We start from the raw sequence: 12,235 nt of genomic DNA, 5'->3' as shown, positions 1-12,235 counted from the left end.
GCTTACTGGAAAACTGTCTGCAGGGAGTTTGGGGCATGTGAGTGAACCCTATCATTTGCATCAGATTAGCATTCATATAATAGTATACCTACGCAAGATCCTACCACCTACCAGTCAAACTACAGACAAACTCTCCTCTTGGCCTCACTATCCTTGGTATTTGCCTATTTTCACACATCTAAGAAAAACCAATTAGCTTTGAAATTTTATTTGAAGGTTATTTTGTTGGAGGTAGTAACCACACAAAAGTTTTAAAGTACTGAAATCAATCTTTATTTAGACTTATTCTTTGTACTGTAGCACTATCTACCAGCTCTACTCATGGATCATGTGTTAGATACAGACATGTAAGTTTGTCTTCTAATATACCACATTGTCCTCCTTTTCTGTAAGAGGCATTTCTCATGTACTCTGAGGCCTCAGGTGTTCTAGCCTTTAGCTGTAAACTAGTCTTATCTTTCTTGTTAAAGTCTAATTCTATGTCAGACTATGGATATTAAGTTATTTAGTATATTACAAGAGACATTAAGTACTTTGTCTATGCTGTTGACTAGTGCTCAGTAAGAAGCTAGGTTAGAAATAGCCTTCTAGGGAGTCATAGATTGCAATTTTTATAGGAGTGGTTCTGAGTTATTCTGTTTTGATGTAAGAAAGTTAATAGCCAAATGTCTTCTGAGAGACCATGGTAGAAATGGTGGTTTTCCTTATTTCCTTACTTCCAGCTATTTTAGTTGTTTTGATTGGACTGCACTTTTCCAGGGATTGTAATACAAATTACAAATTGAACTGAAGCATTAGCACTAAAGATGGACAATATGTTTATGGTGTAGTAGATGCAACAACAAATCTCCTTCCACATGTGACTTCTTCATTCCTAGGACAAATCTGTACATACTACAAAATAATTACAAATTACAAAATAATTGACTTGTAACTCATGGAACACTGATTTGAAATGATGTGGGCTTTGAAGCTGCTGGAAGAGAAGCTTCCAAATATGAATTGATTTAACATTAGTGCCAAGCAAAAAATCATTGCATTGGCACAATCTGCACATCACTGGATATGTTTGATATAACATGCTTAAACCCTCAACCAGCAGCAGAATGGCAAGTCTTTACCAGTAAAACACCAAAGCCTTCTGTTTAGTTATTCCTTTATTTTAAAAATGCAAACTGATCTAATTTACCCCATAATTCTTCCTGGATAAGAGAGAAGGGCTCAGAGCATTTCACAAAACTATTCCTTGGCTCAGTTATAGCCATGCCAGAGTAGGACTATCACCTCCACTACAGCAAGCACTAAATCAACTCATACAACGTACTTCTTTGTGTACAGAACTGGACTAAATCCAAAATCTGAGACTAAGTTCTTTTGCATAAAACGATTGCTCTGTTTCTGTGTTTAGTGCTGCCTGCAGCCCAACAATCTTGGAGTCATTCTGACACAATAAAAGAAATGCTTATTCAGAAGACATGATCTTTCAGTATGAAAAAAAAAACCACCCACCACCACCAAGAAACAGATGGATTTTAACAGATAAATAAGGAATGAAGATTGAATTGACTATAGGGAGATTTATTTAGCATCTGTTTCCAATTTGTGTTTGGGATGTACAGTAGCAGCAATTTATGACAAGTCAAAGCCAGCTTGCTATTTACATTGCATATAAACAAGCCTAAGTGAATAATTAAGCAACTGAAGTACTTGTTTTTCAAACTGTAGGCTAAGTTTAGAAGATATGATACCTCTTAGCACTTTTTGTTTCTTGAGAATACTAAGAATGATTAGCATTACTACAAATTCTGTGGAGTTACTAAGCCTTTGGAAGTAATTCCAAAAAGATACACAAGCAAATCTAATGCAAGTTCTTGCATTTATTCTAAGATATTACTCCTAAAAAGGATATTGTCTTCATAAACAACATTCATTCAGAAATAACTGCAAACACACCAAATAAAGTTTGTTAAATGTCTTCTAAAAGCCAATTCAGACTGCATAGGCAGTCTTATATTCAATAAAATTTCAAGAATATTATTGCTAATAATACTAGTTTTAGTTACAGCAGTTTCTGGTCAGCTGAAGTAACTGATTTTTTTTGAACAGACTAATTTCACAGTCAGCATGTGCCGACATTTTTATTTCATTACAATGCTTATGCTTTAAATGAAATTAGTAAATTTAAAAGCCCAAGAGTTACTAGCATTGGCAACTAAAGTATTTTGTGCATAAAATACAGTATTGCAAATTTATTCATGTTGTTTGGCAAATATATCTCAGTTCTTAACCAACAATTTCACCGCAAGCCTTCAGACATCACACCATTGTTAGTGAAGACAAAAACAATATTTGATACAGCACTGGAGGCAAATATTGAATTGAGTAACTAGAGTAATTATTGCAGAAATCAATGTGAATAGTAAAACAAGGAGCACCATGACGGGCCGCTTCGTTCACATGCTCTTTACTTTCCTCCTTTGATCTCTCGTATTTTCCTGTGACATATTGTAACAGGCTGGTCTGACTGGGAGCTTTTTGGTACTGCTAGCTTTTGAAAATTTAAAACTCATTGCTACTACTTTTTGCAAAATGCTATGATGGTTTTATGATGTGGTCATCTGTTTTCCAGCAACAAGGCTAAGATGAACAAAACATTTAAGATGTATCATTGAACAACTGATGGTAAATTTCAGGTGTCACATTATCATCCTGTGTTAACATGGAGCAGGAATCACATTTGATTTCGTTTTCACAGTCCCATAGTACATGGCAAGGACTTGTCATTTAATAAAGGTAATATAAAAATATAAATAGTGACCATATTTAAAATACTAATCATTTATTCCTGACTGCAAAGACAAGCTAAAGCTAAGGCTGACAGTATGAGTACTTTTCCCATACGCACAATGTATATCTTTATAAAATCATCATAGAAGCACAGTATCATCACAGAATGGTGATGCATAAAAAAATCATATGCAACTTTCTAAAAACTAAAGAATGCTATCATCTGTATATCTAAAGCCTTGTAAGATGCATATTATACAGTGAATGAAACAAAACTCTCCAGGCTTTTCATTCTTTGTTTAATTCCCTGGAGTTCCACAGATGCTATGAAAAGCCTTAAGACAGAAAGCATGACAGTACAGTATTTCATACAGTATTTATATAAATTTACAAGCAGAATATTGCACTGTATGAATAATCCTTATAACTTCCAAATATTTACATTTCTAAATCTGACCCTTTATATGCCTACAGAAATTGCAGGAAATAAGCCTTCCCTTGTGTATGAACAGGAAGGTGGCTTATCTGAGTTTTAAGTCAAATTCATAACATACTTCAAATGCAATTGCCACACAGAAGACCTTGTTTATATGAGTAACTTGGTTACATATCTGCTATAGGAAATAGTGTGTCGTGCATTTTGCTGAGCATATGCGCCAAAACAGGCAAAAAAAGCAGATGTTATTTTTTCTTCTTTTAAATCAGCTGATAATCCATACACAGCTCTCAGTCTAGCATTGACATAAAACTTGTAACTTTTTATGTTAAGAAAGCACAAACTTAGATAACAAATTATCCTAGCCTGTGTTTCAGGCTTAATTCCAAAAATACTTCATGTATAATTTCTAGATCAGACTGTCCCCTGCACAGAAATAGGACACAGGTAAGTCTGTAAACTCACTAAAATTCTTCACTATCCATAATGTTTAGGAAATGTTTCTTAGTTTCCTCAGTTTATGTCCAGCTAGTACCATGAGCTGTCTGTTGGCATGAGTATGGGTTCCAACTTCCCTTAAACTGAAGTATTCTCATACATCTATCAGAAAGATAAAACTCTTAAAGAATTTTAAATAATTACCTGTTTGGGTTTTTCATACCACCTTGCTTTCATACTAACTGTTGTTTAGTTATGAAATTAGCTACTCCATCCAGAAGTGATGCAGCATAGCAGAGAAATGCCTCAATTGATGCTTACAGAGGTCATCAGACACTTAGCAGGTTTACATTTCTTAATATTTTAGCTCTTTCAAAATCATAAATGGCAGATATCAATGTACTAAAACAGCTTCTTATTTATGTATTTATTTAGTGGTAGAGGATTGTTATGAATCAGTTGTAATTATTCCTGTTGGCTACTTACTTGTCTTTTCTGGGAAGCAAGCTAAAAATTATGAATAGCATGAATTAGGCACTACTTTCTTATAGATTACGCCCTTTTTAAATTTTGATACCATCCTTTTCTAAGTTTCTGATTAACCAATCAATTCTTCAGCATTTAAAATTTTACTTTCTTCTACATTTTTTCATTATGCTATAATGTGTTCTTTAATACTGCTAGTTCCTCATTTGAGCTTTCTGTGAATTAGCTGTGACCATCTGGCATGTAGTTGGTTTGGTGCAGACAAAAATAATGTGCAGCTCTCACTCACTGTACAACTGCTTCAGAATATCTACTTCTTGACCCATTATTTATAGTTCACTTAGTAGAGAATTTCTCAAGAAGCTGGAGTTATCTGGGGATTTATATTTGGATACGTTAGAATCATTGCATGTGGAAAAGTAACAGGGCTCCCAAGTATGTGCAACAGATGTGAGGAGAAAGAATTACTCACCTCCCTTTCTTCTTGTGACTGTGTTTGTTAGCAGAGCTGCTCACAGCAACCACTTACATACACTAAAAGCAGCCCCCAATTCACCAAGTGCTGACTTTGTTGTTTTGGTGTCAAGGGTCCACTCCTGTCCCCCTTGCAAAGAAATTCCGAGCAAATGCAGGTTAGACTTTAAAGATGAGAGAGAGGACAAAAAGCAAAGACATGCAGAAGAGCAAAAAAGACATGAAGAACAAAAAAAGTCTAGGCAAACAAATGGAGGAAAAAAGGCAGAAATTTGGTATGGTAGCCATGTTTCCACCTAGGACCCCCTTCACCCATATACCAAAAGGGAGAAAGCTTTGGTTATGACTGAAAATGTGACTGTTGTCTTTCCCCAGCACCAGGCACTGCTCTGTTCAAAGAAAGAGAAGCATCTTATTTGCCTGATCAGAGAGCAGGGAGCTGGCTTACCACAGAGGCTCTGCAGCACCCAACAGACTTCCCAAGGCATCCTAAGGCAACTGGTGGGGACCATGGACCCCACCAGTAGGAGCTGCTGGCCTGCAAAGCCAAGCCAAGAAAGTGTCCTGCCTGTGAGGAAAGGTTTTTTGAGGAAAACAAAGGATGAGTGTTTTCAGATTATTTTGTTTCAACTGTCTTTCTCAGACGCTTCCCCTTAATTTCAGAAGTGGCCTTATTCCACTTTATGTTCTGATAACTCCAACAGTGTTATTATTTTGCTGTTTTTAATCTCACGGTGGTGCAAGCTTTTGAGTGACTTGGAATCCTAACACAGTCATAGTCTACTTATACTACGTTTTCATTTCTGAACAGTGGTTAATGATAGTACTGCTCAATCTATACAAAACTTCTTACAATGGCTCTCTTCCCTGTCACCACCTTAAAAAAAAAAAAGCGGGGTTTACACAAAGACTTTTTGTCTCCCTCACCAATTAAACGTATATCCCAACCGGAACTTCCAAATTGACCATTAGTCTTATGAGGCAAAATAGGAATGAGCAATATGATAAAGTGCTTGCTTCCAACAAATGTAACTAGAAACACTTTACACTATAAACATTTACCAGAAGAGGAAAGAGCTATATTGAACTGGAAAAAGGTGGCATTTTTTGTTTGTTTGTTTTTTCACAGTCACCTTCTGACAGAGTTGCCCATTAAAATGACAAAGCAATCTGCTCCCAGATACCGTGGCCAGAACTTGAAAAATGACTGGAAGACTTCATAAAACTCCCAATGTAATTAATTGAAGTTGTGTACCTATGCTGCCTCTACAGCTTTCAAAACTTCAGATTATGTCTACTGCTTGGTCCTACAACTTGCAACATTTAATTCGGCAAAAAAGAAAACTTTGTGTTTGCTATTTTTAATTCTTGAGGCAGAGCAAACAATAATGGCTGTCAAATATACTCTTACTATGTAAATTAATTTTATTCAAAACAGATTAAAAAACTAACAGAGCTTGCCTAACTACATGAGGTAGTACATGTAGCAAAACAGAAGGCAGAATATAATATTCTGAAATATGAAGAATATGAATCAGTTTACAAGTTGAAAGGAAATAAATTCAACAACAGAAATAAAAAATAACAAAAATAGTTTAACAGCTTTTCAGTCTTAAAGCACAATACACTTTTCATAGAAAGAAACATAGTATCACCGTTACATGTTCTTCATATACCATAATATGGTAAAATTAATGCACAAGGCTGTTCACCATAAATGAATTTTTAAAAATGGTGAAGCAACAAATGACATTATTGTCACTGGGCTCCGTACCACTATACTTCCTGGCCTGCAGGAGTATTTGCCAGGTCATGAGGAGCAAGGTTACCCTTTGTTACCATTTTCGTTTTCTTAAACATTTACCCTCACAATTTTGTATAGTATACGGATACCATGTACATCTTAAGCCCTCAAGCTTACAAATCATTAAACGTGTGTATAAATCTGTGGTTTTACTGAAACCCAATTTTGGTAAATTGAATGAGTCACATGGTAGAAGTAAAGCACATATGTGCGCAGAACTGTACTGCAGATCTGATGGTTTATTCTTTAATTTCAGGTAACTTGACTTCTCAATATGAAAATTCTCTTTTAGACTCAGATCCTCCAAGGTTATACATGCCTCACTCAATCTCCCATCTCAAGGTAGGTGAATACATGTGAAGGACTGGGTCATAAATGAATTGGGTACTTGAACTAAAGAGCTTACCAGCATCCAATAAATGTTTTATTTAAAGTATTTAAGAAATAACAAACATGAATGGCCCACTCTCATAGAAATATTTCTTTAGAGGAAAACATACTAATATGACCCAGGACTTCTCCATATTTTCTATTTTATTTTAAAATAGGTATTTGTACTTGTTACGATTAGTGTGAAATTGAAAACAGTCTAGCTCTTCATTTAAGCTTGCATGGCTAATGCTACTGTAAATCATCAAAAAGTTATATATATTTTCATTTCACTTTAAGGCATGATTTATTATATTGAATTACTGGGATGGCTTCTTTTATGTACATTGGAAATAAAAACTCAGGCCTCTCTATGGTATAGTTTTAAGGTTACTGTTAGTGGCATATATAAAGCACCATACAATATCATATTCAGATAAAGAGAACAGAACATTTATGAGCTTTGAATTAACTGTATAGGAGTAACTGCTAAGAAAATATAGCAATAATTAACACAGGATTCAAAATACTGTTATATATCAATATAGATTTTCAAATGAATTTTTCTCCCATGTTTACTTTTACAGATTTTTTTCATTAAGATATATATGTAATTTAAACTTTTTTGGTGGAAAGCAGTATATATATTCTGTACAAGAATGTTACAGCTTTATACAAATTTTAGAAATTATAAGAAATGGCCTCTATTATTCTCTTCCAAGTGCTCTGGTTTCACTTGCCTGTTTTACATTTTTCTCGCTAGACTCAAACAACAGCAAATACTCTGAATGCCTTGCTTCCTGGAGGATTCTGTAAACTGAAACACAAAAAACATTCCTGGAGTTATTTTTAAGACTGACACTACAAAGACTTTTCTTTTAGAATTGTTAAATACAGCTCTAGGGTCCTGCAACATTTCCTGTAGCTACTACCCATAACTTTTCTCATAACTTTTACTACTTTTTTTTTTTTTTAAATTACAGAACTTTCAGATTAATTTTTCTTCCAAGAAACTTATTGAGAACAAATTGTAACACAAAAATTTCAAGAAATCCTGAGTTGATTCTAATTAAATGAATAAAGCAAAACTCTTAAAAATTTTTTTGGGGGGAAAAAAGAGAAAGCGTGCATCTTATGTTGGCCATTCTAATAGCTATATTCAGATATAATTTCTAGACCCAGGAGATTACTTGATCACTGGTTGCATGTATTTCTAAAGAGAATTCATATTTTGCAAATCACAGGAAATATATTTAAAATACTGATAGCCTTCTGAATGGCTAAATATCTAGCTTTAAAAGAAATATAACAACAAAAACTGCAAGGAAATTTTGGTAGAATATAGTTTAGTTTATAAGACAAAAATATAACACTTCATATTTAATGGTCTCATTATTTTCTATTTTGCAAAACATATCTGAGACATACCTAAGAAAGGAAAACAGAACAAAAATAAAGAAGTGCATAATGAAATACGATGTCTGCACTGGCATTACAATCTTCATAACAATTTTTCAGCTTCACAGAAAACTTGCATTGAACTGCTCTCCTAACCATTGACTTTGACTTCACTAGAATGGTAAAGTACAAAAAATGATTAAACCTGCAATATTTTTTTCTGATTCCTTTTCTTCTCAGTGAGGAGATTTAGATGGAGAACATAAGTGTCAGTAAGGAACCACTCTTTCTGAGGGAAATGGACATTAATTGGGAAAAGGGGGTTATTAATGAAGAAAATGAAAGATGTATTTTAAAAGATTCCAAATTTACTCAAAGGTTTATGAAGTAAAGGGGTAAGGCCTCCCAAAAAAAAAAAAAAAATCCTTTTTCTCCTACTTCCAAGTTCTTTACAGATACTTTTTGAGATTTTTCCTACACAAACTTTTTGGTTTTAGAGGTAACAAACATTCTTAGCTTTGCAGGACAGAAAGAGTGGCACAAGGTTTTTTTTTGTTTTGTTTTGTTTTGTTTTTTTCCAGGCCATTTATTTTCTTCCTATAGAAACTGGAGAGTTCTTTAAAGAATTGGATTTGAATTGCAACATGCAGCCATGTGTTATCATCATAGAAGATGCTAATACACCGAGTATAAGTAAATGAACTTTCACACCACCTCCACGTCTTTCAGAAAAATACTGATTAAAACAGTAAAACCATTAAAAATGTAAAATAAAAAAAATGTTTAATGTTTTGTGAATATCATTTATGAACCAGGTTCACTGGTTTGATTCTATGTAAATCTGTAATGATCTGTTACTGCAGATCCTCTCAGATGGAATAGATCACTAAAGTTAACGTAAACATTCTTTGGTGTTTTACCAAAGGAACCAGAAGTAGTTTTCTTATCAAATATTAGTTGCAACATAAGCAGAAGAATAAACAAGAGGGCTTTTTTTGATTTGTTTGTTTTTTATAAGAAGCTTTTTAGAGTAAAGATTTACAAGCTTAGAAGAGGCAAACAGTTCTTGTACCACAGCTTCTCCAAAGTCACCACAGCTGTTACACAAGCTCTGTAAATCACCCAAGTTGGCCTATTTGTTGGGTACAGGTACAAAGGTACAGGTACAAAGAGACATAATATAATACTTTGTAAACCTTATTGAGGTGAAGGGTAAACAGTAATCTTTGAAAATGGGCTCTGTACCTTTCTGAAAATATCCCATTTTGAAAGGAAGCAACGTACACCTTTCTTTTGTCTACAGGCATAACATCAACGTAACCACCTTGGTTGCGGACTACACCAGCATGTACAGCTGCTCGGCAGATACTGGATATCTAAGAAAGAAAGAGGATAAGTTTAGTTTTCATTCATCCTTTTATTTCAAAATTATTTAGAAGAAAACAAATAAGGATGCCTAAACTAAATTATAGCAAATGTAAAACAATTACACTCATCACATGACTGATTTTATTAATGTTTATGGTACTTAAATCAGATTCAAAGACCAGTTTATAGGAATATACCACTGTCTCTTCAATGATCTTCCACAGTGTGATTCAAAAATCATTTATTTCAGCCTATTTCAGTTCAAGGACCTGTTCAAATTCTTGAGCTTTTCAAAATGAAAGGCTTTATCCACCATCACTTCAACAGCAGAGAGGTAGTAAAAACCAAACCTATAAATTATTATAGATCCTATAGATTATTATAGATTCAGTTTAATCTCCAGCCAGAGTCATGTACTGGAACAGCAGAACAGCAAAAGCACACTGCAGTTGTATGTTTCCAGGAAGAGATGTCCTCCCTAAAATTTGACTGTATTAATTCTATCTCCAGCTCGAGAATCTCAAACAGCAGTGAAATGATCCATAATATTCAAGGGAACATTAGAATTTCTTACCGAGACACGGGCCAATATTAAAAGCTAATTATATTTCAATTATTATATTAAAATTATAATGTAAGCATCAGACAAAACAAATAGATCTAAAATAATCCTTAGCTATTATTCCTTAGTTTTACTCAGGCAAAACTCTGTGAAATTAACAGCAGTTTCATCTATATGAAACCTAAAATCTGTCCGCTAATGTCTTGTCATGAAAGCGTGTAGCATAAATAATATTTATAGAAGGATAGTTCAGTGACAATCTTGAGAATGATTAAAATAATTGATTTAAACTTGTAGAGCTCCATTACTCTTTAAGCATGCAAAAAATCAATTGCCAGAAGTATGAAACTTCTTAGCGTAGAATGTATGTCCCAATCTACTTCAATACTCAGCACTACGAAACGTAGCTCCAGCTACAGTGAATGTCCACTTAAAACCAAGTTGTTCTGTGGAAAAAAAAGAAAAGCCTTCACTGCAATAGGTCTCTCCTCTCCTCAAACAACCTTAAAAACTAAGCCAATACAAATATCAATAGCTGGTTACACAGACAGCTATTTAAACAAGAGTTGCATTTCTTCCAGTTATAATTGGAATAATTTATATCTGTTCCTGTAGCTATTTTGTAATCTCAATGCTATATAAAATCAGGAACTTAAAATAGCAATGGTTTTCCTACTCCTACTTCAACCACAGAAGCTGCCAGCTTTGATGTTATATAGTTTGTCTTTTAGTGATACAATATTTCTGGGAGTAATGATTTGAAACTGTTTTATGCAAAGAATCTTTAGCAAAGGCACTTTAGAGTTTTTCCTCTTTATCCTGCTGGCTGCTGCTTTTGAACATGCCAGAAGGGATACCATTTATGCTCCTTTGTACTTTATCTCTTCCTCCCTAATCTGCCAGACTTTCATTATATCCTGAACAGTAGTAGTCACCTTATTTTTAGGATTACAGCATCCTTTATGTACTCATGGGAGTACCTAAAGATAATGTTGCTTGTGTACAATTTCTAATATACAGGGATATAAATAGTCCCTGCAAATAGAGGATTACAGTCTACAGAAACAAAAGACAAGATTTACAAGCAATTAACTACAGTGAAGAACTAGAAGAACACTATTAATTGCTAGTACTATAATATTGTAGCAATTCAGTTTTCAATTCACATTGGAGATATAAAACAAGCTAGAGGTACAATTGAGTAAAATAAAAATCAGAGTTTGTCACCTCTGTAATACTAACCAATAGACTGCACTTGGTGTATATTACTAGAAAGGAGGATACCTTCATAATTACATTTGAGGGTGGCTAAGATAATGACTACTTCAGTGCTATTTGGAAGTTTCTGATCAAGTGAATAAGAAAGTAAAGATAAAACAATGGAAGCAGAATGACAAAAGAGGCTGACTTCTTGTTGGAAACTATTTCCAGTATAGGATGGAGTCATTGCTAGAGTTGGTACCACAATTGATTACTGGATGGTTCGGCTAATGTAAAACATTTTAAACCTAAAGGCAAGATGGTTACACGGGATATGTGAAAAAGATGAGGTCAGAAGAATGGGGTTGAAGAGGTCAAATCAAGAGATGATCATCAGACGAAAAATAAACTGATATTCTAATGCTGCTTTACAGATGAGCCTGGAGCCTGGCTCATCTGCTCATAAGGTATCCACAAACATGCATAACTTATGAATATATGAACAATTAAATGAGTACAAATTCATAAATATGAATTATATGTATACTGATGAATAAATCTATATAGTTTTATCACATTTTTTGAGGAAGTTTTATCTGTTTTGAGCTTTCAAGAACTTTTCATTGGCTTGGCGTTCTTCATCTAAATCGAATCAGATTCCAATACTGATGCCATAACATTTCCTACTCAATAATGTTTCACCACCCTGATCACACTTCCCAGAACTGTTAAGGTAAAATTTCTGTTAATTTAAACTCAATAGGATATCAAATCTCTGTCTATCACAAAATTCAGTATATTATTGATAATTTTACATTAGCAGCCTCATAACACTTTCTGGAAGTCTTCTCAGAGATTTGGGTCTGTTTGTATAATTTTCATGAACTCACCCTGAAGGATATGTAAGGCAGTA

The 12,235-nt window shown here is 34.1% G+C and overlaps 1 protein-coding gene across 2 annotated transcripts in view; it reads right to left on the bottom strand.

The window, feature by feature from the left end:
- Window positions 1-415: 415 nt before the first annotated feature.
- CRISPLD1 (cysteine rich secretory protein LCCL domain containing 1) overlaps window positions 416-12,235 on the bottom strand; it is a 48,845-nt gene continuing 37,025 nt past the window's right edge. For both annotated transcript variants that reach the window (XM_048077040.2, XM_013172439.3), the window contains 2 exons: window positions 9,438-9,568; window positions 416-7,611 (listed from right to left, as the gene is read on the bottom strand). In XM_048077040.2, coding sequence (XP_047932997.1) covers window positions 7,560-7,611; window positions 9,438-9,568 — 183 coding nt within the window. In that variant the 3' untranslated portion in view covers window positions 416-7,559. The remainder of the gene's footprint in view (window positions 7,612-9,437; window positions 9,569-12,235) is intronic.

This window comes from Anser cygnoides, chromosome 2, assembly GCF_040182565.1.
Source record: "Anser cygnoides isolate HZ-2024a breed goose chromosome 2, Taihu_goose_T2T_genome, whole genome shotgun sequence".
Classification (NCBI taxonomy): domain Eukaryota; kingdom Metazoa; phylum Chordata; class Aves; order Anseriformes; family Anatidae; genus Anser; species Anser cygnoides.
Note: the sequence above shows the minus strand (reverse complement) of the source record. Positions and strands in the feature narration are given on the sequence as shown.